This window comes from Lampetra planeri, unplaced genomic scaffold, assembly GCF_965212315.1.
Source record: "Lampetra planeri unplaced genomic scaffold, kcLamPlan1.2.h2 scaffold_871, whole genome shotgun sequence".
NCBI lineage: Eukaryota > Metazoa > Chordata > Hyperoartia > Petromyzontiformes > Petromyzontidae > Lampetra > Lampetra planeri.
In genome coordinates, this window is record NW_027615693.1 from 1 (window position 1) to 26,264 (window position 26,264).

Genomic DNA, 26,264 nt, shown 5'->3' on the forward strand with positions numbered 1-26,264 from the left:
AGTACATTCCCATCATGTGTAGTCTTTGGTCACAGTGCCTCTGTTGTTTTTCCCTTTGTTTTTGCAGAGGTCCGATTCAACGTTATGATTTTCACCTGGATGACTGACCACACCAGTGTTATGATAGTTTTGGGATGTGTTGTTTCTATTCTGCACCACTCTGTCTCTTTGTCTTTGTTGAAAAAGTCCCAGGTCCGAGGCTATCAAATTCAACAGCCCCCCACCCGCCACTTTTTCCAAAGAGCTGCTGCTTCCTCATCCTCCCTTCCATAAATGGTAGACCACCATGCATTAGCAGTTTTACAGGAAACTATTCTCTTGGGAGATGGAAAAGCATTGTGCTTTTTGAGCTAGCAGACCATCGTAGGGCAGGCCCACCTGATAGATGTAAGCAGTGGACTTCATGCCCACAGTTCCATCTTGTCAACATATATTTTCTGTTGTTTAAAACTTATTTTGGCTCTGTGTTTGTCGTAGTAGTTTTTGAACCGCCTACATTTCCTTGCAGATAAGAAACGTAAAGCATGAAGGGAAATGACCCTGCTATCGTAATGACCAGTATTCCTCCGCTGGTGCGCCAACAGGAAATAAGGTCATTAAGACTGAGCTTCATGTGTTGTGCTGATTTGAAGTGCTCGTTGCAGCCATAGATTTTTCTGAAAATGTCAAATGTTGGATTGCATGTAGCAGTGAGGCCAGCCTTCAGTAGGACATGACAAAAAAATGAGTGTTTGAATAGTAAAATTGGACCTGCTGAGCTGTGAAGTGGAAAAAAGAGACACAGGCTGGTATTGCTCTTGCCACCCAGCTGACAGGTGTTTTAGTCAAAACCACAATAGTTACTGGTACTGACGTCATTCATTTTAAAATAATACTGGAAGAGTTTCAGTTCAAAGCCCAGTTGATGAAATCTGTCGACGATATTTGATGTGTAATTAGGTCTAATTTTTCTAAGTTTCTATTTCCACTTCAGCTGGTGTATTGCCTGCCATATTTAGACATTGGATTTGACTACTTCCTCGTTTCTCACAATGCCCCAACCATGTGTCTGTCCCACAGAATTTCAAAGCTGATCCTGAGGAGCTTTTTACCAAACTGGAGAGGATAGGGAAAGGCTCTTTTGGTGAAGTGTTCAAAGGCATCGACAATCGGACTCAGAAAGTCGTGGCCATTAAGATCATTGATCTGGAAGAAGCAGAGGATGAAATAGAGGACATTCAACAGGAAATCACAGTTCTCAGCCAGTGTGACAGTCCCTTTATCACCAAGTACTTTGGATCCTATCTCAAGGTAAGCTGTTGGAGCCGCCCTTGCTTAACAGGTAGTAATCCATTTCTGCCATATTGTATATGGCTGGGATGTGCGCTGCAAGCCAATAAAGGCAATGTAGGTCAATAAATAATGCATATGGGCAACGGCACAAGTATTGGCTCTGTAATATTGCACTGATAGCTGTGGGAATACATGGTGTGGTTTTGCTGTGTAGTCACGTCATATGTTTGTGTTTCAGCAGACTGTACGTTGGACGATAGTAGATATTCACACTGTGTGTCGGTGCTTTAAGTTTCTCTAATAACATTTACTACATACTATACCACTTCACAACAACATGGAGAGCCGAGGCCCTTTAGCTCAATTTTGCTGCTGGCTGAAGGTTAGAATTATGGCTTATGTTGTGTTTAGAATGTCAGGAATTTGTGTTGTGTTTATGTTTTGACTATGTGGGTGCAGCAAAAAGGATGAAGTTTGTTGAGATCCACTTTTCTAGTTTTTAGTTCTCTTTGCCTGTGTGTGTGTGTGTGTGTGTGTGTGTGTGTGTGTGTGTGTGTGTGTGTGTGTGTGTATGTAAGGATCTACACGTGCTAAGAACATTTACTGTCAGAAGCTGTTGATGATACAGTGGACTTCTTAACCCTTTAACTCCCAGTGTCACTGCTAGCATACTTTGGAGTACCGTAATTATGTGGCCGATCAGAAAACATCCAACATTTACTGAAAGCTGAGAATTTACACCAGGTTCCCCTGCCAGGGGTGAAGAAGGAGCCAGGAGAAGGAGAAAACACAGATCAGTTCCTGGACAGTTGAAAACAGCCATGTTGCTGTCATTATGGTAATGATTTGCTGGCTTTCAGCAACAGAGCGAATGGGATTACCGTAATGACAGCAACTTGGCTTCTCAGCTTTCAGTAATAGTTCGATATTTTCTGCACATAGTCACGTAATTACGGTAATCCAAAGTATTCTAGCACAAATGGGTCTGACACAGTGAGTGTTAAACGTTTGAGGGGATGCATGCCGTGATATGAGAGAATTTCCTAATGTTTGCAGTACCTTTCTATTTTTCACGTATATGGGAAAAGTACTGCCAATCTCAACTGGACTGTTACTCGTTCTCCAACAATATAATATGAAGAAACATCATATTTTTCAGGGTACAAAATTATGGATTATCATGGAATATTTGGGTGGAGGATCAGCCCTTGATCTGGTAAGTGTCTATCAACTCACTAATATTTCATTTGCAGGCCGAAGCTTCCCGTTTTCTAATTCTACATCAAATGTGTCACCTGGATGGTCTGATATTTGTCTAGTTGGAACCAGGCGCACTGGATGAAACGCAGATTGCAACGATTCTGAGAGAAATCCTGAAGGGGCTCGAGTATCTGCACTCTGAAAAGAAAATCCACCGAGATATCAAAGGTGAATGGCCGTCAGGTTCACCTGTGCTTTAACAGGCTTGTAAATACTCTGTTGAAAATATGTTATTTTTCTACTTGTCGATCATGCCCAGGTTAAGTGTGGAGCTTTCAGCAGCTGTTGTTGGAAAGTTTTCTAAAGTATACAACTCAGAATCTGGAAACACTTAGGTCACAGGTACCTTTCAGTGCCATGGCTGCAAGAGGACATACGTTTTACAATGAAATATAAATTCTGTCATGATTCTCATGCTGCTGTGAGAAGACATGTGCAAACAGAGGGTTTAGGAGCTTCCTGTTTACACCTTGTGTGATCTGTAAAACGGGCAGTGATGTTCATAAATTTTCAATGTAGTGTGTCTCTGGGACCCAAAGGTGGTGGTGAGATGGTTGGCAGATACATATATTCATGTATATTCAAAATGTATTTCAGATTAAACAACATAAATGGGACCAAAATAAATTACTAAAAATCAAATGAAAACAAAATTGAATCTGTAGTACCAAAATAAATTGTCAAAAAAAAGTGTTTATTTTAACACATAAACAAAACATTCTCATCAGTCAGCAAATAAACTGTCACTGAAATAACACAAAAATTTATTTGTCTGAACATCAACTAAATCAAACGCTCTGCAACTTTTAGCACAAAAATGAAACATATACGTTTTATCTTTTTCTTTGGTGGCATTTTTGTTGATGCACTGTGCTTGCACCGGATATGATGAGTTGTTTTCTATCTTCCACCCCATCCTCTGTTTTCAGCGGCCAATGTGTTGCTGTCAGAACAAGGCGACGTGAAGCTGGCAGACTTCGGTGTGGCCGGCCAGTTGACGGACACCCAAATCAAAAGGAACACGTTCGTTGGTACTCCTTTCTGGATGGCGCCTGAAGTCATCAAACAATCTGCCTACGATTCAAAGGTCAGAATAATTGCATGTTGTCTTGTAACACCATCAGATTTTTATATTGTGCCACAAAATTGACAGCTGTAATATAAATTTCTTCCTCACTGGAACACTGTGTCCAGCACAAAGCCCTTGCAGTGAACTGTGAGATTCTCAGCTGGGTTAGAGGGGAAGAATGGACGCCATCCACATTAGCTGGGTTGGGTGGAACATCTGGAGAAGTGGGAGTTTCTGCTGTTGTTTCTACTGGGCTCACTGACCTGTGGTGAGGAGAAGGAACAGCACATAGCCAGTGGCTGACCACAGTATTTGTTGGATGAGGGAAAAAAGACCAAGAATAATTTTTGGCAGTGGACCAGCGTTTCCTGTTTGTTGCACAAACTCTGGTGTTATATTATCTCCTAGAGAAGAACACAGTCCCACTTCACACAGGTGTGTGACAGACGGAATTGTCGCAAATGTATGAACATGGCATGAGAGCATGAATTATATATAAAACCATATTAGATTTGGTTTTATTTTGGTGTAATTGAATGAATCCACATCAGAGATTGTGCACAACACTGCCAGCCAGTGTTGAACCTCTGTCTCCTGTCAATGAAGTCTGCCAGATCAAAATAACTGTTTAATATAGCTAAGGGATCCAAGTAAGGGTTAATGCGGAGGTGTGCGTTAAATGGTTTTAAGTTTTTAAGTTAAACTTAAAACCACACACACCTATGTGTTGATTAACCTGCTTATACCATGGTCATGTACCAAAGAAACGAAATGGATCATTAATTTATGTTTGCATGTGTTCTCATATCGGTGGTTCACTGTGTCACTTCCTGGTGCAGTTTTCCTCTTGATTTTTTTTTTCTTCTTCATTTTTTTTTCTTCTTCAGTCTCCCACGGGTCAGAATTCTTGTAGTCTACAAACAAGTTGAGGCCATTTTCCTCCTCAAATGTCTAGTCGTTGTTACCGCTGACAGCTGTGCTCGTGTGCTGTTCAATGTTCCCAACCTAACAGGTCGTGCCGTGGACGGATAGTACAAAAGTTAACCTGGAGCCGAACCACGTGTACATTACGCGGTTTTAACGTACAGCTGCCAGCCAATCAGAATGGAGCATTCACCCAGACCATGGTACAATTATGGTTGATCAGTACTGTCCAACAAAAAGACACATTGCAAGTTTAAATGATGCACCATTTGTCCTCTTAAGTGCTCATTTCACTTTTAGGTTTGAAATGACCTTGCACATATTTTGGGAACCACCACAAAATGAGTCAGTGTGGTTTAACAGCAGTGTCACAGTCAGCAGAGATTCCTCAAATACTGCTCGGTTCAGACACGTCTGAATTAAACGTCAGCCCTCGCAGCGCTCTGTCCGACTGTGTTTGTGGAGAAACGTGTGAGACTCTGCTTCGATATTAAGATCTTTGTTCCTGATTTTTGCAGGCGGACATCTGGTCATTAGGAATCACTGCGATAGAACTGGCTAAAGGAGAGCCGCCCCACTCTGAGCTGCATCCGATGAAGGTCCTGTTCCTCATCCCAAAGAACAATCCACCCACACTGGAGGGAAACTACAGCAAACCACTTAAAGAATTTGTCGAGGCGTGTTTGAATAAGGAGCCTAGTTTTGTAAGTGTTGGCGACTGGTCTGTTTACAACGAGCAGACGTGGTTTTAATACACATGAACTCTGTTTTCTTAGAGGCCCACTGCCAAAGAGCTGCTGAAACACAAGCTGATTGTACGGCACGCCAAAAAGACGTCTTATCTGACGGAGTTAATCGACAGATACAAGAGGTGGAAAGCAGAGCAGTCTCGGGATGAATCCAGCTCAGATGACTCCGATGAGTAAGTTCCTCAACGTGTGCGTCATTTTGGGAGTTGCCCACTCAAGCATCGGTCCGGCCCAGAGTTCAGAATTCAATATGGCGGACGTATCTGTTACCGTAAACAGTGTTTTCTTGTTTTTGACGTCTTTTTTTTGTTATGGTGTGTGTTGAAAACCTCATACTGGTTATCAAGTAGGTGTTAGTACAAGAACCTACATAGAACTGCCAATACATAGTAATTCACACAATCCAATTAGGACATACTAATATTATTAATAATAGTAAATATTGAGTCTCAGCTTTACCACCTCATTCACTCATGTCCTGTTGTTATCACAATCAGACAGTAAACAATGGCGCCCTCTCTTCAGCACCATCATATTTTATTCTCGCCTGCATCTGTTCATATGACGCACATTAGTTGTGTTTGATCACCCAGATCTTGGTGGGACAGGGGTCTCTATCTCCAGAGCCATCCCCAGGTGCTCTGTTACTTTCACCCAAAATGCATGTGCCGAATAACATTCCCATAGCACATGTAGGAAAGTCCCTGCTGCCGCCATTTCCAACAGAGATTGTCAGGTAGTAAAACCAGAGCTGAAGATGAAAGTTTGACACAAACAACTCAGTTTTCACCTGGGAAAGAACAAGTTGCCAACTCAGACATCTGCTGCAACTGGAACACACTGTAAATCCAGCAACAGTGTATCCGACTGACGTCAAGTGTCATTGTAGGGAGACACACGGTCAAGCATCTGGAGGGGAAGACTCCAGCATTGATGACTGGATCTTCAACACCATCAGGGAGAAGGATCTGAAGAAGGTTCAGAATGGAGCCATTCAGCCGGTGGAGCTGGAAAGCAAACAGGCAAGTATGGAGTCCAACGGCAAGGCTTTGTCTTCGACGTGTCACGTGTCTCTGATGTCTCTGTTTCTGCCTCTGAACCCAGGAGGAGGAGAGTCCAAAGCGGCCTTTGTCACAAAGCTTGTCAACTATCTTCTCCCCGGTGTTTTCGGAGGTAATGATCACAATTCTGAATGAGGAATGTATGAATTCTTTTCTAACATTTGCAAGTAACACAACAAATTCAACTGAAAAACAAACAAAACTAATGAGAACAGTCAAAACTATCACAATAGTCAAAGTATTATTATCAGTGTCAGTATTATTAAGATGAAGCCAACTTGTCCAAAACAGGGGAAGATAAAGCATTTTTCTTCATCTTTACATCTTACAAATGTACAAAGAATAGAAGTCCAAAACAAATAGACAGTCCACTGCTGCTCTGGTGGAGTTCTAGACACAGATGCTGAAAATGTCCCCTATCTGACAATGAGGAAGAATCCTTCAACAGATTCCAGGTTCCAGAAGGTTCCAGAAATAATTGTTGAGTCAGACAAACAAACAAACAAACAAACAAACAAAAACAACAGACAGATAAGCTGGCAAAAATAGAACCTCCTTGGTGGAGGTAATAATCTATGGAGACAACAGGACTAAGTACACATCAGTTGTCAGACATCTCTGCATGTGATTGGTGCTGAGATCATCAGATGTTTGTGTTGTTGCAGTTGAAAGCCAAAGGTGAGACAAGTAACGGAAAGCCAGAGGCTGCAGAGGCCCTGCGGGAAGCCATGGTCCTGGCTGAAGAGACTCACCCGGGGATCTGCGACTCTCTGGTGGCCGAACTAGTGCAGAGACTTCAGAGGTGATTCAGCTCCTTCCTGGTCCTCTCACCGGGTTGGTGGTGTCTTTGGTCGCATGTGACGGAATGTTCACTCCCTGAAGGTGCTGGATTTTTGTCAGTGGGCTGTTTGACGCACGGAGACACTGGAGGCTGTGATTTGCTGGCTGGATGTTGTAGAGACTAGTGGGTTTAGCAGTAAGTCATCTCTACAGATGCTAAGTGGTAGTTAGGGTTCCAGGGCATGATGTTCTGAAGATGACTCCTGCTGGCTCTGGAGAAATCGTGACTTCCTGCTGCACTAACAGCAGATGAAACTTTACAGATGACCGTTTTTATTTTGTAATATTAATCAACTCTTGATCCACTCTTCTTATCCGCAGCGTGTACTGTGGTTTGGTTAGCGTAGCATTTCAAGCTAATGTGAAGACAGAGTGAAGACAAACGTTAGCATGTTTGTAGCTGGCTATGTCACCCGTTCTACAACCATCATCTGCGACTGATTGGGTGGAATCCTCTGTAACGTCTCTCAAACGGGACGGTTTACACCGCTGACACCACGTCTCAGGACGCGTCACCGTCAGAGTGCTAACACACACCCTGCTTCTCCGTCGTCAGGTTTTCTCTGCTGCAGGCCGCCACCACTCACTGAGAGCAGCTCGTCCCGCTCAGCTCTGACCTTCCACCTCAGTGGGCGGCGGCGTCCGACCTCCACAGCCAGGACCGAGTCTCCCCTGACGGTCTGCGTCGCTCGTCTGCTTCCGGCCAATCCTGGCCTGTCCGTTCGCCGCCTGTTAGACGCCGGGGTGGGGGGGGGGGTTGGGGGCTGGGTATCTTTCTTCCAAGACTGTAAATGTTTTTTGCTTTGGGTGAGTTTGTGGCTTCATCACAAAGGTTTCCCACTCAGCGTCCTTCTGGAGAAAGCGCTTCACAGTGTGAGTGTGTGTCGTGTGTGAGCTACCCAGTGAAAGGTGTGGTGAAGAGCATTCTGTTGAAAACTCAGGTATCCTGCTTTAAGTGGATGGGCTCAGTGGGATGGTTGTACAGACTTGTAAATAAGACACACACACACACACACACACACACAAGGATTGGAGCGTATGTGACGCCACCACTGTGGACAAATGGCCAAATGCAAACTGTAGATAGTAGTCGAGTTAAATATTTGGAGACTAAAATGGCCATAAATGAGATTGCCTTGCCTTTGTACTTCTTTTGTATATTTTTGATTGTTTTGCAGTTGTAAAACTGTTCACGTACTCATCCAGTGAATGAAAAGGTCTGCCCTTTATGTGTAACTATTGATTGATTGGATGTTTCTGAAATCTGTACATTTGACCTTTAAACTCCATGCTGGGGCTGGAATCATTTCAGAGAATGTATGTTGATATGAAAGGCTGGATCGCTACAATAGACTGTATAAAAGACGTCGACATGGCTGCTGGGACATCATCCATGGAGTCCAAACTAGTTTGTGATGAGAAATTAGAAGCATATCAGTGGTGACACGGTGGACCAGTGGTTAGAACTGTCGCCTCGTAGCAAGAAGGTCCCTGGTTCGCATGCTCTCCCCGTGTCAGCGTGGGTTCTCTCTGGGTACTCCGGCTTCCTCCCACCTCCAAAAGCATGCTGAGGTTAATCGGCTACTCTAAATTGCCCGTAGGTGTGAGTATGAATGGCTGTCTGCCCTTCACCCCTTGACAACCGCGACCCGTAACCGGAGCAACAGGGGAAGATGGATGGAAGGAGCGTGTCAGTGCGGCGCTGTGGACAGTTCAGCCCGCCGTGGCCACGCCGTAACGCAAAACCAGAAGCCATTTCCTCCTCTGTTATACAGCCTGTGATCGTTGTAAACACTGGAAACTCCACCTTTGCCTCCTTCCCTTTTTTCTTTCCTCGCTGTTTGGTTTGTTCCGTTTTGTCCCTTTGTTCCATTCCCGGGGCAGTGCCATCAGTTTTCTGAATCATCCGATCTGTTCGTCTTCCAAGGAGCTGCAGCGGTACCGTCTATTTCCTGAGTGTGCCGGCAGCTTTAATTGCACTTCACGCTGAAATGCCTTTGACTATAATCAACGTAGCCATAAAACAGTAGCACGAGACTCCCAGTGTTTGCAGAGAGGATTCGTGCTACCCGGGACGACGAGTCCAAGGCAGCTCCCACAGCTTGGACTCTCGTTGGTGCAGCGTTCCGTTTGCGTGGCTGTATCTTTCCACTCAGACTAGTATAAGATACTGGTGACTTTTTTTTTCCATTTTGAACAGTAAATCGACCTAGACGCTGGTCGCCGATGTACATATTAACACAGGACGTGTTTAGAGACCAGTGGCAGCTGGCTACTGTAGTTTTTAAAAGAACCTGCATGATACCGGTAGAGCCCGTCGGTGGCTGGTGCGGTATGCGTTGTAGCATACGCCGACAGGCCGGGAGGACGGAGTCCCGTCGACCTTAGAGGACTTGGGGCTGATTTCTTCCCAGACAAACCATCAGCATTTGCTTCATTCCTTAAGAGCAAAAGGACACACACATCCCAGAGAAGACTTCATCTAGGTGCTGAACCACAAAGAGGCATCGGTGTAGAAAACGTAGAGTCCGCACACTAGATACTTGTCCAGATTTAATGTGAATATCAACACGTGACTTTTCGGGCCGAGGCCTGTTTGTGGAGCGGTATCTAGTGTGGACACTCTACTTTTTCTTCTTGCCATGATAATAAGAGACATAGTTCCTCCTCCTCACAAACACATTTTCATCACTTCAAGGGTGAGGGTTGATTTCGTTGTGCTAGTGTGCAGTTTAACTTGAGAATTTATCGTTTAAATGTCACATTCCCTGCCTGTTCATTCACATACACGACGTATTCTCTTTCTTGACTGTGATTGACAGCAATTGAGTTGTTTTTTGTAAATTAAATGTGGAGAAGGTACCAGATTAATTTAAGTTTTTCCATTTTCTTTTTCACCCTGGAACACCTGGCATGAAAGATGTAAACCCTTCACCCCAAATGGAGACAAATTTTATACAATTTGCACCTTTTACATTGTCCAACAGGACTTTTATGTATTCATGTGTTGCACTTTGTAGATTTCTGTTGGTCTTTGAAATATGGTACTTATGGCTGCAATTCTACGTTGCAGCTCCACCAGTTTTATTGTCCATTTCCCCCCTCGTGTGTTATATGGCGATAAAGCAGTGTGATCGGCAGAAGTTATTGCTTAGAACAAGAAGGCAAATATATTCTATCAAACTATTTTTATAGCCCAAAATAGCAGTGTTATATATTAGAGGGAGTTAAGCCTGGTCAGAGAACACTGAATAGCAATCACTGAAATGTGTATTTAATTCTGTGTGACATTGCTGACAGCTTATATTCCAGTATACATGTTGCTAACGCAAGATAGTGCTGTTGGATTTATTGGAAGTTGTTGAATGTTTATGGAAGACAATAAAAGAAAATCAGAACTTTTTTTTCCTGTGTCATGTTGCTGTTGAGAAATCATGCACAACAACTCATGAAAAATACAAATAAAATCATCTTCCATATTAAATTTTAAATGTTTCATTTAATAAACTGAAGAAATTTCATGTTTGTAATAAATTTAACAATGCTTGGCGGCTCAGAATCTACTTGGATGTTGTCATGCAAACAGCTAAGAACCAAACATATCTTGTCAGCTGTGTAGGTGAGATGAAAATACCAAATTTTAAAATGAGGCGTTTGTTAAATTGCATGTTGAATATTTTTATCTATAAATATATCTGTTGAGGCTGCCAAATGTTTGACTTGTTGAATGTTAAACCTCCCAATTCTGACACTTTGTGACACTGTCACATCCAATGCCATGTTCCGATCATCATTATGTTTGACAGTTTGAACCATGACTGAAAATCTTGAAATTCTTTCACTTACACAGTTACAACATCCAGCATCAGAAAAACCCATGTCAGTGAACGCATCATGTTTTAAGCAAACACCACCGACACCGGTTTGAAAAACAACGCAAGAGAAACCATGTCAGCAAATACTTCACAGCAAGTTTTTATTTATACATCCAAAAACAAAAGATCCAATTTGTCACACTATATACAGATATTACATACAGTGTTTGTACACATATTACATAATTTGTACACAAGAAAAATATACATAAAAATGTAAACCTTTGTATACAAAAAATACCTTAGACAAATTAAACAAGGACCAATAACAAAAGGTGACTAGATTAGCTCATCCTATCTTTAAAAACAGTAATACAGTACATTCAATGAATATAGGAATTTGTCAGCCTTCTGAATACAAGCAGTTACATGTGCCTACGAGCCCAGTTCACTTTGTTCTACGTGGTTGTCTGGAGGAAACTGGTGAAGTGACTAAACTCATGCGATGTGGATACAGCAGTATTGCCTTGCTCGTTTGCAAAGAAACTTTCATCCATTTTTAACGGGGGATCAGTTGATGACACTCGGGTCAGCGAGCAGCCCAGTCGTCTCTGGCAGAGCTACAAGGTTTGTTTTTTTTCTTGTTTCATTTTTTCCCCCCACATGATGATGTGATTTCTCTTTGGAAGGCAGAGACAGAACTGGGCTTTCTCACAGCTGGAAATGAGGGTCTGGTGCAGGCTGGGAGCTGGTTAACGACGGCTGCTGTTCATTTAATGAGCGCCTGAGCAGAAACAGGCTCCATCCACGCAGATCTGTGCAAATTCATGTTGAAATACAACATCACTGTTGTCCTCCAAGAAAAAAAACAAAACAGACGGGCCGATGTGTAAATTCCTGTTTTATACCTCTGATGAGACGCCTTTGACTGATGAATCAGGGTGCTGCCCCACCCCCCCCATGCAATCTCAGCTGCTTCCTGGAGTTTAATAGCTATCAAAAACATTCTCCATCAGGATATCGTTAACTACACAAATGACAACATACACAGCAAACAAACAACGATCCCTCAACAACTCGCAACCGTTTTGATAGCCATTAAAAACGAGAGATTCGTTCCACAAGACAGGTTCCACGGGATACACTGGAAAGAACAATTTCAATTGATCGCTACTCAAGAATTCACCAACAAACCCCAAGATTGAGACGGCTACGCTATATACCTACGACTCAACAACGTCTGACGATCTACCAAGCACCGCGGTTTGTGTGACCCACACGAGGAGCCGAATCATCGTCCCAAACACCACCCAGACCCCAGGTTTGTGTCGTCCACCTTTAAAACAAACAAACTTTTTTTTATAGTTTGGAGTAAAAATGCTGTACTTAAAAGGTATCGCCCACCGATCCATCGTTTCACATCTGCCTGGTGAATAAAACGAATCCTCAATAAAACAACTGAATTAGCCTTTCATGAAGCACAGACCATTGTCTATGGGAACCAACGAGCACCTTTGGGAGTAGACACTTCAAAGTCCCCGGATTACTCCTCCATCGCCCTTCACCAGAACACTGAAAGCTCATCTGTTACGTCGGAATTCGTCAGGTCCGACCCGCCCGGGGGCTCATTTCTGGAGACACAAGTGAAGCTACATGTATTATTGAGACCAATCACAATAAGAATACCTCACACTGCTGTGACATGTTCATGTGTTTATTGCTGTAAGAAACTAGATTTACCTTCAAGTGTCTACTGGGCCACTCGGTCCCACAACCAATGGTGAGGTCAGATGTCTTTTTAGCAAACCGATAAGTGAGCACACAATCAGTATACGCAGTATAAAAACAACAGTTTAAAAGTATTTTGGTAAATTCATGTGACTGTGACAGCTAAATAGAAACATGACGGGTCACACACACGTTAACCTGTGCTCTTGTTTTGTGTGAGTGGGGGAAATAAAAGTACAAACGGCCGTCTGAACAAGGCAGGGTGCAGCTGATTTACAAGACGCCCGCTGATCCGAGGATTCCCGTTTGTTTCTGCCAATCTTCACCCGTTAATGTCTTGACAAAGTCCAACTCCCACCCACCCTCCCAAACACGTGGACTCGGCGACGACGATTTTAAAATCCCAGAGACGACAGGATAAACGAGTGAAAAATAAAAAAACATTGATGGAAATCTGAGGTTGTGCAAATTCATCGTCAGATAGTGCACGGTGACCACATGACACACACGGGGCTGTCGAAGGAGGGCGACGTGGCCGCTGCCTGCTCTCACTTACTCTGGGTGAGGGGGGGTGGGGCGCTGTTGGCACTTGCAGCGGTGGCACTGACTATGGAGAAGCCAGCGGGGGGCGCTGTGGAGCTGTGGCTGGGCTGCACGTCTTTGGGGATGCCACTGTGGGAGGCCAGCTGGTGGCCGAAGGCAGCGCTGAACTGGGGGAGCTGTTGCTTGGGCTGCGTGGAGGTCAGCGGGTCCTGTGAGGAGGTGGGCAGGGACGACGGTGGGGCCGGGGGGGGTGCTCAAGCCCGTCAAGCCGCTCTGGGGCATCGCTGAGAGCGCGGCCATGGGCTGCAGCGTCACCGAGTGGGTGGTCGCCGGGGGGGTGGACAGGGACGTGGAGATGAGATGACTTTCGGAGCCGATGAGATTTCCAAACTGGGAGGGGTCGGCCAGGGTGAGAGGGAGGTTGTTCCAGGACGGGCGCGGGGGGCCGGGCACTCCGCTGAGAGGGACTTCCAGCAGCAGGGGGGGGTCCGTCTGGAAGGAGCTGGCGTGGGGCGAGGCTATTTGGTCGCTGTACGGGGATGGCACATGCTCGCTGCTGAAGTGACCGCCTTGGGAAGAAGACGGGGGGGGCGTCCGACTTGGCCAGGACATGGGGCGTGTGCGTCCGTGGAAACGTCCGCTCCGCCAGGGATGTCTGAGTGAGCAGGGCGGTGGGGGAGGGGGCCGCCGTGGAGGAAGAGGAGTTCAGGCTGGAGCCCGACGTCGGGGGCTGGTTGGCGGGCTGAGACGCCGGCGAGGGGGGGAAGTGACTCCCTGTGGGCTGCAGCAGGTTGTCCTCCAACTCCAGGCTGGGGAAGTTCTCCGGCGGGATGCGGCTGGCGAGCAGGTCGCCCATCCCCCCCACCGTCATGGCGCGGTGGTCCACTCCTTCAGACGGCGCCAGGTCGGCCATGGAGGTGAGGCAGACCAAGGAGTCGGGGTAGGACCCCATGGCCTGCAACGCACGCACCAACTCCTCAGCTTCCTCCGTGGTGGGCAGTAACTCGCCATTCTTTCCTACACACACACACACACACACACACACACACACACAAAATCAATCATTAATCACAGGTTGGGAAACATTCTGTTCTCTTCTGTATCTTCTTATATTTAGTTACTATCATTCACGTGACACAAAGAAAATAAATCTGTCTGTTGTTTAAGTATTTTTCTCTTCTCAGTTTTTCATGGTAATTTTTTCTGTTGTTTTTTTTTTTCATTTTTCTGTTCTTCGTTGTAATATTTTTCTGGTTTTCATAGTAATGTTTGTTCTCTTTTTCTTGGTATTTTTTTTTGTTGTTGTTTTGTTGTTCATGGTAATTTTTCCGGCGTCTCAGCTGCCCTCCCTGTAGATCCGATATTTTCAACAGTCTCCTGATCGTCTCGAGTCACCACGTAGCCTGAATGCATTTCAGATGCATCATCGTGCACCCATGGAGCCAGATGTGTCCAACTGATTCTGGAGAAACATTCCAATGCCCAGCAGATCTGAGTGAGCTTTTCATCGGAACAATTGCTAAGTCTTAAGGTGCCTGCGTGAAGTCAACAAACTAATGCTAACACATCTATGTGACTTAAAGTCTCAAACCCAAAGCTACAGTTGTCATGCTTGTTTCTACTATATCGAGCTCTCAAGAAAGGAAAGACGCTGCTCTTAACTTACATCAAATACTCACTAGAGCAGAAAAAAGTACCATGAATAAAGCAACACAAAAAAATACTCAAAAAAACTCAAAAAAAGATTTTTAAAAATTTGTCGAGTGAATGCAATATGCTTCCGTACCTTGGAATACTTCTTTCATTCATTTTATTTTTTCTATTTCTATTTCTTTCAATACGTAGTCCAATGTTTTAGTTTGTTTTATCACTGCTACTAACAACATGACTTTCCCCACCGTGGGATAAACACAGGACTATCTTATCTATACATACTATTTAAGATCTGTTATTTAGAATAGATCATTACAGCTACTGAATAAAAAAATCCTGACTTCAAACTCAGAATACCGAGTCTGACTTTTTTTTTTTCTTTTTTCTTTATTTCACATTGGCTTTTCTGTGCCAGGCCAATTTTCTAGTTCTCCTTCCGTTATTTTCCTCTCCCAACAAACAAACAGTGATGAGATGAGAAACAAGAGGGAAGAGATGAGCTCATTACTGGAAGAAAGCCGATCTTCGTCATGAACACTCGGCGTGGAAAGAAAGAAAAAGAATCATGTGAAAATGGAAACATTGCCAAGGATCATTGACAATCCATGGCTGATGGCTGCTTATGAAGCTTTGGGTGTGAATGCACATGAAAGCGTGTTTCAGACAACCTTCAAACAAGTCAAAGTCCTGCAGGTCGTCGGGTAGTCGTGGTAACACATCGGAAAAATCCTCCTGGTTCAGCTCAAGGTCGTTTGGAATGTCTGCCATGTCATTGGTGATGTCGTCCGGAAGCTCCTCGGTGCTCAGGTCCGGAGTTGAAGGACTCCTGCGGCGAAAGACGAGATGTCAACGCTCAGTTGCGTGCAAAAGGAGCTGCTCAGAAGTGACACCTGATCTCCACTCGCTAAATCTTTAACTGGGTGTAAACGGTTAGGAGGGGAGCGGACCTGATGCTGGCCTGAGAGGACAGAGCTAAGCTGGAGGAGGGCATTCCCAGGTTCCCCTGGGGCAGCGCCGGAGGAATGGGTTTCTGAGGCCTCCGCGGCCCTCTCCTCCTCTTCTTCTTGTGTTTTTTGGTGAGCGCCGGTGGTTTGGTCTTTTTCCGTGGCTTACGCTGGTGTGGCTGCTGGTGTTGCACTCGTCGGTTACCATCCCCGCGTAGGAAGTTATCCTGTGTGAAACAGAGTGGATCCGGCGTGAGAAACAGAGCAGCCCTAATCACTACGGAGAACCTGAAACGGTGCGCCCACCATCTTTTTGGCATGTTCTTCACAGAGTGGCGTCTGGTGCGTGATGTCAAACACGGGGATGGAGCACTGCTGACCATCTGCAAATTTGGCTGTGCAGCTCACAAAGAGCTGCTGAGAACGATTCAACAGAATGTCTGCAGAGAACGATGAAGGAAATAACAGAACGCAGCAGATGGAGGGCATGTGGTCTCCATTCGCCATCGTACAGCTGCAACAGATTCAATCACATTTTCGACCTCAGGAAACAGCAGCAAGCGCGGCACCTCTAGGCAGCCAGAAAAGATACGCTGGAAACAGTGTTGCGTGAAGGGCAGAGCTCTGTTGTTGCAGGCCTGGCCCTTTGTGCTGCCGGTGCAGGTCCCCGCATCGGAGCTGTGAGGCTTTTCTGGAGACGCGTTGTGGAGACGCTCAGATCCAGAGCTGAGCAAAGAAAAATACAGAAAAAAAACCAAAACTTAACTCAGAGCGCAGACCTCCGCCAAGCACCTCATTTCCACACAGTATGATAGTCGTCCATTCATTTAACCTTCACTGATCTATATTAGTATATATTAGTGATAGATCACGGTACTGATACATCAGCATCACTGATCATCAAAACACACCTTAAAGCATTTGAAATAACTTAACAACACTTGTAACATCATTAATAGTCAAATATTTTTTTAAAAATTGAAAAATGATGATAATCTACCTAACCTTCTTCTGTCTCCATCAACAGATCATCCCCTGAACATTTGTGAATATACTGATATCATTTTAGTTCAATAGTTGACATAATTCACTATTTAGCTAATGGTGGTTTCCTTCTAGACACAGATCCAGAACTATTGAAGATACAACAAATCTGCTGACTCAGTAGACTCTCGGCTTCGATTAGACTAGAGAACCTATCGACAACGGATCCAGGAACCTGACCATTGATGGTGGAGACACAGATGCTGAAAATGTCCCCATCTGACAATGAGGAAGCATCCTTCCACAGATTCCTGGATCCAGATGGTTCTAGAACACTATATATGTTATATGTTCATATAACATGTTATACTAATATGTTCAGAACTTTTATTTTGCTATCAGACAAAAAAACAAATGCCGGCAAAACCCAAACCTCCTTGGTGGAGGTAATAAAATACATCAGTGTAACTGCACATTGATCATTCCTGATATACAAATATAGGAGTAAGTACCTGAAGGAGCCTCGAGAAGCACCCCGCAACTCCTGGATCAGCTGACCCGCACAGTTTGGGTTCTTACTGGCAGCGTGCAGCAGCGCTTTGCGGAAGGCATACCGGTATCTTTTCTGACGGATACTTGCCCTCTCCTGCCTGCACATGTGCTTGTATTTCTCCTGCAGGTATGAGCAAAGCCGAAGTAGTCGCGTTCTCCGAGATGAGCCGCCGCCGTCATCCAACCTGTTCAGCAAACCATCGACAGACATCAACAATGACCACAAATGTCAGGGTTACGGTTCGGATGGGTCGGTGAGTGTTGAGCCACTGACCCGTGCTGTGGTCTCCAAGAGCTCTGACAGGAAACAAATCTTTCTGCCTCGTCGTCGTCGTCGTCATCATCAGCGCTGTCCTCCGACCAGTCCAGTCCTAGAAAGGTTTGTTACAGCCGTTCTTATTCATCTGCAGACACTTCATCAAAACTAAACATCTGAATTATATTACAGCTATACTGCAAAGCATTTAATCATCTGTTTGTACATTCATACATATTTTGTAAAAAATGATGAAAAGTTGTGGTAAACACATCCTACTGGGTTACCTAGATGAGGAAAGAGATCAGTATGCTCCCGGTGTCGCTTGGCACAGAGCTGAACCAGATGTTGCAACCTGGCCAAGCAGCTGGCAGAAGGTGAGAAGGCAGCAGGACGCATGACCAAGTGAGCAGCAGTGAAAGGCATTTTCCTGCTGAGTGAAGGCCCAGAAGGTTGCACTGGACTAGGTGTTGCATTTGCAGACATCGCTGGAGGCAGAAAGTTGACCGTCTGAGGTGGTTGTGGATTGCATAATAAACCCTGCTGCTGAGGCGGCTGGAGAAGACCTGACTGCTGCCGTGGGAGATGGGGGTTGAGCGGCGAGGAGGGGTGGACACGGGAAACAGGGGCGGGGGTAAAGTGCTCTGGAGGTGGGTGGAAGAGGTCCGTGTCATGGCAGAGTTTCTGGTTAAGCACCAGCCGATTTTGTAATTTCTTCTTGATGGCGTTGCTCTTCCGAGCGGAACCCATCTCCTCTCCATCTGTGTCGTCCTCATAGAAGGCAAAGGGATCCAGGAGTTCCCCATCAGGAAGGGGTAACAGGCGTGCACAGGGGGGAGATGGTGGCAGATCATCGAGACCATTAGACGCTTTCAGAGCTAAAGAGGGCACCGTTATGTTGAGGGCCACGGACTCCAGGTGAGCCCGTGAGCGCATTTCCTCCAAAGCATCATGTTTCTTTTTCCGCTCCTTCTTGGGAATAAACCCAAGGACTTGCAGGTGGCTGTTGCAGTACCTAGAGGAAAAAAGAACCATATCCTCAATATACTGTGCACATATACAATAAGAAATAAAATCCTCTAAACATGCACGCATACACACCTGCGGTCCTCAGACTTTGGGATGGGGTTGGTACACCGCTGGCTGTTATACTTGGCCACATATTCACATTGCTTGAAGGGAGCTGTCTTATCCTCCAGTACATGCCGGATACAGAAAGCATAGCCGTTTAGCCGGCGCTGCTTGCAGAGCTTTGGGCTGTACGAGCACAAGGGCTTATTGTCCACCTCTGAGAAGTGTATGTGTTTGCCTTCATACATCACGTGACTCTTGTCCTTGACAACATCAGCTGATGGGATAAATTCAGGGAAAACCAGGAATTACATCAGTAACACTTCACACTGCTGAGGTAATCATGCATGCAGGCATAGAGTAAAGAGGACTGATTGTTGACTCTGTCCTCAGCAAAATACTGACACCAGAAGTAACTATTCCGAAAACCATTACATCAGACCGTTGCTTAATTTTTTCAGCTACAACTGAAATCGCCATAGGACTGTCCATAAAATTAATACAGAAGTTTACACTCATGAACGTTCAGTTGACGGTGTTTCTCAATTATAAAACACAGGATATGTTGTCTTATTTGACAGAACGATCGATACTCGTTGAAGCTAACACGTTAATATGACAGTGATGATTTGTAAAAAAAAAAAGAACGAATTGTACCAAGAAAAGCTAGAAAAAGCTACAAAATAATTAAATCAGCTGGAAGTCGCATATCAATGTCAAATGACAAGCAGCTACTGTTACTTTTAAAGAAGATAAAGCCAAAAATATGCTACATGTATAACACATATGGTGTTAGCTTACTTGCGCGTTTAGCTAGCGTTTGCTTAGATTGTAGGTTTTCGAGTTTTGAGAGCGCTACACATTCTGTCTCTTTGGGTGTATGTTGGAAACACTAGTATGAGTTTCCAGATACTGTGTATCTCAATCTGGTAAAGCGATAAAAACTTTAGATAAGTCGGGTGAGCTGAATCGAACCAACAGCAAATGGTAAATAACGTTAGCATGAGCTAACTATCACCCGTCTAGGGACCTAGCTTGGCAACGTTAGCCGACAGTCGGCGAAGCAGATGTGAGAAGTTTTAACAGTGTAATGTAAAGTGAAACGTCAGTTGGTGTGACGTACGTCAGTTTCTTAACTCATGTAACACAGACCCATCCATCTTTAGGAAGCAGAGCATGTAATAAACATAAACTAGATATAAAACTCGACTAAACTGTCAGTTAGCCTACAAGCTACGAAGGCTAAAAAACACACACTAGTAGGCGGTAGCTAACCAGGAAACGGAAACATCGGTAACTTGCAACAATATAAAAGGTCTATTTGCAGTATAGTTTATTCGGAAAATATGCGTTACCTGACAGTGAGAAAAATATTAATATACCAGCCCCAGACATGGCATTCCATTGCATATAATCCTGATACATGTTTGGCCAACATTGTCAAACAAAAGATCTACAAACGAGGCTTAGGGCCTGTCCCAGAAGGCCTCCGTTCGAATCGATATGAATTATAGTTAGTATCGTTACACAATTGCACTAAAGGTAAATAGACGGCTTAAAATGACACAAGTGTCAACGTCCGTTAACGGGATGGACTCATATGGCCCCATGTCAAACTGTAGTTTAACAGTCGTTAACGGGCCTGTTAGCTCCAACAGTCAGCGGCCTCGAGTGGCAACGACTCGCCCGCTTGGACGCTCCGAAAAGCGGTACACTCCGAAATAGAGGCCGAGGCTGCATTCGCTGTCGCTTACCTTGAATGGGTATGGGCTGCGTACGGTATTCGCTCCAGATAGACGGCCGAAATGTCTATTACGATCAGCTAGGCTATTCGTGCATCGATATTCGAGATAGTACAGCAATAGCGATCTTCATCGAGCTTTGTATATCTCGAACCGAGAATGTATGTAAATATAGGCTATCCAGAGCAAATTAGAAGCAGTAGGTAGGCTGCTGAGGATTTTTGTTAGATCCACGGCGGACTCCTCACAGCACCACTACAGGCACTGCGGGGACATGACAACAGTCCGCTGAACAACAACAACCTCTCCTACCATATTGGAAACTCAACTTTGTTAAAAGCACATAGTCTTATTGATATCTCTGGTGGGAGCAATTGTGTGGCAGTGTCGTTTCCAGTTTTCCACGTTTGAAGACATGCAGGTTAAAAGACATTGACTGAGGGTAGCAGCAGTGTCACTGAGTGAAGTCCACCTGGACTGGCTGCCATCCTCCGCTGGGCTGGAGCGACTTATCAGCCCGCTGCCACACTCACACCGGCTGTTCGCCGATGACGGACCATGTGCCAATCAGATACAGTACAACTTACAACGACAAATGGTCCGTGTACCGCTGCAGCAGGAGTGTGATGGCAGCACGCACCTTTTCATAGTTCTTAAAATGAGTACAACTTAAATAGGGGCTGGTTTATTAAATATACTTACAAATACCTACACTTATATACTCCACAGGGTTTTAAGGAAAAATTCTCATTTTCGTTTTTTTTTTAACCACAGACAACATATTGGAAGTTTTTAAATCTTTGGTCACACTGACTAAAATAAAAGCAGTTAAAAGTGTCAACGTGCTTCTCTGGAGATTAGTTGGCATCTTCACTCTGCAAGTTAGCACAAATACATTTCTGCAGCTTACACGGTGATACATCATCTACAGTAATTGAAAATACATGTATTTCCAGGAATGTGCAAATAAAGGAGTTGTGCGTATATTTCCTTTCAGGGCTCAAGACAATTTTTTTGTTTCTGTTTTTTGCATGGTTTAGCATATGGCTGGCTCGTCCACAGCTTGAGCGCCTTCTTTGACGGCTTTCACACACTTGGCCATTGTCTGGGAAGCTCTGCTAATCGGATCTGTGGGAACAAATTGAAAGCAGATCTTAAATTTACATATTTATATTTTGAAGGTTCAGTGTCATCATCATTGTCAGATGGCAGGTGTAGAAGTTCAAGACATTTGAAATCACATCAGCTCTGCTTGGAACATTATTCTGTGCCTGGTATTCCATGATTTACGAGTTGTTATAACATAATAATCCCCAATCAAATAGTTAAATCAGCCTAAAACAGAAGTCTATTCCCAGTGTACAAGGTTTAATGTGGACAATTATTTTCTTAATTATGTCATAAATAATGTTAATCTGTACACACTTACACAGCAAAAGGATGTTGCAATGATGAACATGTTTTGTTTTTAAGTGATGCCTAATTTCCAGGGTGTGTAACGGTCACAAACAGGTAACATACATGATGATACATTTTGGAAAAGTACGGTGATTTTCTAAACTTGTCATCAGGGGACAAAAGAGACAAAATTGTAGGATAACAGCTTTAGACAAAATAAGATTTTTGTTAATGTCACCGTTAACTGATGAAAATGGTTTCTGTCTGAAGTGAAGTCCTGTCCTGCATTTAGCAGCCCACCTGTCATGAAGAAGTCTTTCAGGGAACGCTGTGGAGGGACTAAAGGTTCAGTAAGAACAGCCTGATTCACTGTCTGAAAGAGATAAGACAGACGTCACCGTCGACATGGAGCAAAACAAGGGAGCCACGGGTAAAGCTCAGTGGATCCTCTCCATTCAACTTAACATGTTAAAGGAAGGTAACAGCTGACCTTTGACAGTTCATTAGCCTGCTTAAAGTAGTTGGCCTCCTCAACATCATCATATCGGACCAGATTTGGAGAAACCTCTGTCAGTCGATCACGCACTTCCTCAAGGGTATCATAGGGCAGAGACACCCCAGCGAGCTTGAATGATGAAATGAAAAACAGCATTGAGTGGTTCAGATTCCTTCCTATTCCTTCAAGGTCATCAAGTATCGTAGTTCACCTCAGAAATGGCTCTTATGATCTTCCAGTCCTCCCTCGCCATGCCTGGAGGAGTTACAGCCACCTTGGTCTGCTGGGCACGACCCTCAGTGTTCACGTAGGTGCTACATTTCTCAGTATAAGCAGCTCCAGGGAGTATGATGTCAGCCATTGACGCGCCAGCGTCCCCATGGTGACCTGAGAAATAAAAGCACAGATAATGAATCTTCACACAAACATATACACGCAGGTGATAGAAGTAAATTAAAAGGGGCAATGTTTATGGTTGTAGGTATATTTTTAAAGAATTACACAACACTTTTGTGTAAGTATGCAAATGAGAGATGGTATGCCAAAGCTATTTCAGATGACCTTGATAAATGATCACACAATCCTTTGGGAGGTCCTGGCGTGTAATGCAGCCAGCGTCAGCTCCTAGAAGGAACAGAACTTTGGGCATGTTCTCTCTGATGGTTTCCACTCCTGGCTTATATCCAAGATCAAGTGCAGCCACTTGACTAGCAACCCTGAGAACACGTCAAAACAACTCGTTACATTTAGGCAAATCTCTGATGGACACTGCTGCTACTGAACACTTTCTTCCTTTATCTTACCTGTGAAGCACATTAAGAACTTTCCAGCTTTCCTCCACACCACTGCTGACACGAGCTCTTTGAGCGATAGTCGACACTGCTGCCATTATCGCAGCTCCATCCTCTCTCTGCAGGCAACTGCTACCAACCACAACAACAGGATGCTTCGCTTTCGCCAGGACCTGCGCGAGTGGGTCAAAGACACAAACTCAGGAGGAAACATCCCGCTTGATCGATAACTGTACAAAGGAGAGGTCTGAAGAGTGTTACATGCGCAAATGGGTGCGATCCTGATGCAATTTCTTGAAGAACCTCAGCAGACTCGCCAAGATGGTCGTAGGTGTAACTCAGGTCCACGTTTGTCCCCACGAGAGCCACTTGTAACTCATTGTGAAGCCAACTGACACAGAGAAACAAGTTTGTATTAAACAAAGCTTATTTAACTGATCAAAATCCTTCAGCTGCTGTTCAATTGTTGATATCGGTGCCTTTTTCTGATGCGTGCGTTGACAAGAGGAGCCTCATAACGGGGGTTAGTCCCAACCAGAAGCAGCAGGTCAGCTTCTTCTATGCCAGCAATCCCAGTGTTGAGAAGATAGTTTGATCGCAGATCAGATCTAAAAAAGTCAAAGTTCAAAGTTCTTTCAACTCACTGAGTCTTCAGCCGCTTCAAAACTGTGGTTGGCTTTGTTTAGTCTTACCCTGCTCCAGCCATAGGGAACACCTCCTCAGTGCACAGGGTGTCACTATTCAAGCGGTTCAGCAAGTCTTTCAGGGAAATGAGAGTCTCTGCATCCACCAGGCCTCCAGCAACTGCAGCAACATCACATCCTGTGACTCCCTGTAACTGTAAAACAATAAACCATGTGGCACAGCCGAGGTTGAAAACAACCCCATTTTTTATGATAAATCACATACTATGCCAGCAACTCGAGTCAGCGCATCTTCCCAGGTGGTTGGAACCAACTGTCCAGACTCATTTTTCACCAGTGGCTGGGTAAGTCTCTGACGCTTAAGTCCATCATAAGCAAACCTACGTGAAAGGATATAAAATAAGGGTTCAGAAACAACAGAAACATAATCCATAAATATGTCCGGCGTCTGATGAGGAACCTGGTTTTGTCCGAGATCCACTCCTCATTAATGTCCTCATGAATACGAGGCAGGATTCTCATCACCTCCCCACCCCGAGTGCTCACGACGATGTTACTTCCGACAGCGTCCAGAACATCGATGGTTTCAGTCTTCCTGGAAGAAAGGACATTACACGAATGGGCAAACTAGTCCTACTAACAGATTAAAATGCTGATCAAATTGTCAGGGCAAAATAAAAGAACCTGGTCTCCCACGGGCGTGCAGTAAATGCATAAGGTTTTGAGGTCAGAGCCCCCACTGGGCAGATATCAATGACGTTCCCAGACAGTTCAGACATGAACATCTTCTCCACATAGGTACCGATCTGCAGGTCATTGCCTCTGCCAGTGGTGCCCAGATCCTCCACACCTGCAATCTCACTGGCAAAGCTGTGAAAGTAAAAAACAGTTTCCTATTCAGCAACATTTTCAAATTTCACAGCATCGTGGTGTGGAGGCGTGACTCACCGCACACAGCGAGTGCACTGGATACAGCGAGTCATGATGGTTTTGATGAGCGGACCAATGTTCTTGTCTTCCACTGCTCGTTTGCCCTCTGTGAAGCGGCTCCTGTCACTGCCGAACTGCATGGACTGATCCTGCACGCAACACGGTGGTCAGCCTCTCTCGATCCCACAAACAAGAACTTAATTCAGTACAGAATCCTTCCTGTCGTGTTAAAGCTGAATTAACAGGCCTGCAGAGAAGTATTTTACACAGTCTGTGCCGGAAAATACTCTTGTAAAATACCCTGTTTACCTGGAGATCACATTCTCCCCCCTGATCACAAATTGGACAATCTAATGGGTGGTTAGCCAGAAGAAACTCCATCACACCCTCTCTGTTCGAAATTAAACAACAAACAAGTGGCCGTTAGCGTTGTTTTTCACTGGAAGCAGGCAAACAAACAGACGTGAAGTTATCACCTCAATTTAACACAGCCCATTAGACAATTAGGTGTAATTATTGCAGTTTACAAATGATTCTACCATCAGCACACAATAAACCATTTAATTCCTTCTGTTTATGAAGTTAATCCTACCTGGCCTTCCTTGTTTTGTCAGAGTTGGTCAAGATGTTCCAGCCTTTCATCACTGGCATCGCACAAGCAGCCACCGGCTGGAGGAGCAAAATAATAATCAGAAAAAAATAAACACAAACCAAACATACTAATAAGACAGCCTGAACGTACAGTACCTTCGGAACTTTCTCTATCTCCACAAGACACATGCGGCAGTTGCCAGCAACTGACAGGCGCTCGTGGTAGCAGAAGCGGGGAATCTGCATGCCTGCCTTCTCACACGCCTGAGTCACATGTTGAATTTTAACTTAAGACCCAAGCAGATCATGTCACTGTTACACACACACACACACACACACACACACACACACACACGGTTTACCCTGTAACACTGTGGTTCCTGGTTCCACCATGACCGGCGCCCCATCCACAAACACCTCCAGCAGGTTGCTGGCAGCTGCTGTCGCTGTGACTGCAGATCGAGCTTTGAACACAAATATGAAACACTTGTGATGTAACATGTTTCTTTCCCACAATACAATGTGCTAAAGGCATTCCGTGCAAATGACTAGTAACGGATGGATGGATGGACTGATGGATAGATAGACAGACATATTCCAAACCTATAGCAATTATTTATCACACAAAAGAAATGTGTCAGGTAAGCCAACTCTTACATAACATATTATAAATTTATGACATTAATACTCTCCAGTCTTGCATATTCATACATAAATACTTTCACTTTCCACATCTGCTTCCTAAATCTTTCAATGAATTCCTTCATTCTAATAATGTAAAACACAGGTTTAAACTTCCTCCTCCCTGTACCACACAAAGTCAATTTTATTTTTCTTACAGTAGTTCATCACTTTGGAATTCACATCTTCATGTCGCAAAAACACCAAGACTCACAAAACTTCTACAAACTGATCATTTCACTCACACTTTTACTCTTAATTTTTTAGACT

General features: G+C 44.4%; 3 protein-coding genes across 4 annotated transcripts; 1 reads left to right on the forward strand and 2 right to left on the reverse strand.

The window, feature by feature from the left end:
* Window positions 1-1,041: 1,041 nt before the first annotated feature.
* Window positions 1,042-7,765, forward strand: LOC144742135 (serine/threonine-protein kinase 24-like; the record flags this gene model as incomplete). Its single annotated transcript, XM_078624635.1, has 10 exons — window positions 1,042-1,290; window positions 2,432-2,488; window positions 2,592-2,700; window positions 3,462-3,619; window positions 5,044-5,229; window positions 5,302-5,447; window positions 6,164-6,296; window positions 6,379-6,447; window positions 7,001-7,137; window positions 7,732-7,765. Coding segments are annotated over 10 exons (1,278 nt in total), but the record flags the coding sequence as incomplete, so codon positions are not given.
* Window positions 7,766-7,781: 16 nt separating this feature from the next.
* INO80D (INO80 complex subunit D) lies at window positions 7,782-18,969 on the reverse strand. Its single transcript, XM_078624630.1, has 13 exons — window positions 18,752-18,969; window positions 17,938-18,665; window positions 17,695-17,765; window positions 17,355-17,617; window positions 16,451-16,584; window positions 16,165-16,298; window positions 15,862-16,085; window positions 15,583-15,740; window positions 13,891-14,278; window positions 13,556-13,859; window positions 13,275-13,470; window positions 9,481-9,581; window positions 7,782-7,904 (listed from the first exon to the last, which is right to left on the reverse strand). The coding sequence occupies exons 1-13, from the start codon at window positions 18,967-18,969 to the stop codon at window positions 7,782-7,784; spliced, it is 3,042 nt and encodes a 1,013-aa protein (XP_078480756.1).
* Window positions 18,970-21,499: 2,530 nt separating this feature from the next.
* LOC144742134 (NADH-ubiquinone oxidoreductase 75 kDa subunit, mitochondrial-like) lies at window positions 21,500-26,047 on the reverse strand. 2 transcript variants are annotated; one of them, XM_078624634.1, is made up of 17 exons: window positions 25,665-25,751; window positions 25,470-25,577; window positions 25,315-25,391; window positions 25,032-25,113; window positions 24,741-24,871; window positions 24,477-24,662; window positions 24,253-24,387; window positions 24,058-24,172; window positions 23,841-23,986; window positions 23,628-23,756; window positions 23,410-23,539; window positions 23,161-23,321; window positions 22,919-23,073; window positions 22,569-22,744; window positions 22,352-22,486; window positions 22,162-22,234; window positions 21,500-21,591 (listed from the first exon to the last, which is right to left on the reverse strand). In XM_078624634.1, the coding sequence occupies exons 1-17, from the start codon at window positions 25,704-25,706 to the stop codon at window positions 21,500-21,502; spliced, it is 2,073 nt and encodes a 690-aa protein (XP_078480760.1). In that variant the 5' UTR covers window positions 25,707-25,751. The 2 variants fall into 2 exon arrangements, with proteins under 2 accessions (XP_078480760.1, XP_078480759.1); XM_078624633.1 differs by lacking the exons at window positions 25,315-25,391; window positions 25,470-25,577; window positions 25,665-25,751 and adding an exon at window positions 26,039-26,047 and having other exon boundaries at window positions 25,032-25,109.
* Window positions 26,048-26,264: the final 217 nt, after the last annotated feature.

Bases quoted from the DNA above. Each gene is read 5' to 3' on its own strand.
- INO80D (XM_078624630.1), bottom strand. From the start codon at position 18,969: ATGTATGAAGGCAAACACATACACTTCTCAGAGGTGGACAATAAGCCC. The intron at 18,666-18,751 runs GTGTGTATGCGT...TTTTTCCTCTAG, and splicing joins CCAAAGTCTGAGGACCGCAG to GTACTGCAACAGCCACCTGC. The intron at 13,860-13,890 runs ACGGACGCACAC...GTCCTGGCCAAG, and splicing joins CTGGCGGAGCGGACGTTTCC to TCGGACGCCCCCCCCGTCTT.
- LOC144742134 (XM_078624634.1), bottom strand. From the start codon at position 25,706: ATGGTGGAACCAGGAACCACAGTGTTACAGGGTAAACCGTGT. The intron at 23,322-23,409 runs GTAACACTCTTC...CCACTCGCGCAG, and splicing joins GATCGCACCCATTTGCGCAT to GTCCTGGCGAAAGCGAAGCA. The intron at 23,074-23,160 runs GTAAGATAAAGG...ACGTGTTCTCAG, and splicing joins GTTCTTAATGTGCTTCACAG to GGTTGCTAGTCAAGTGGCTG.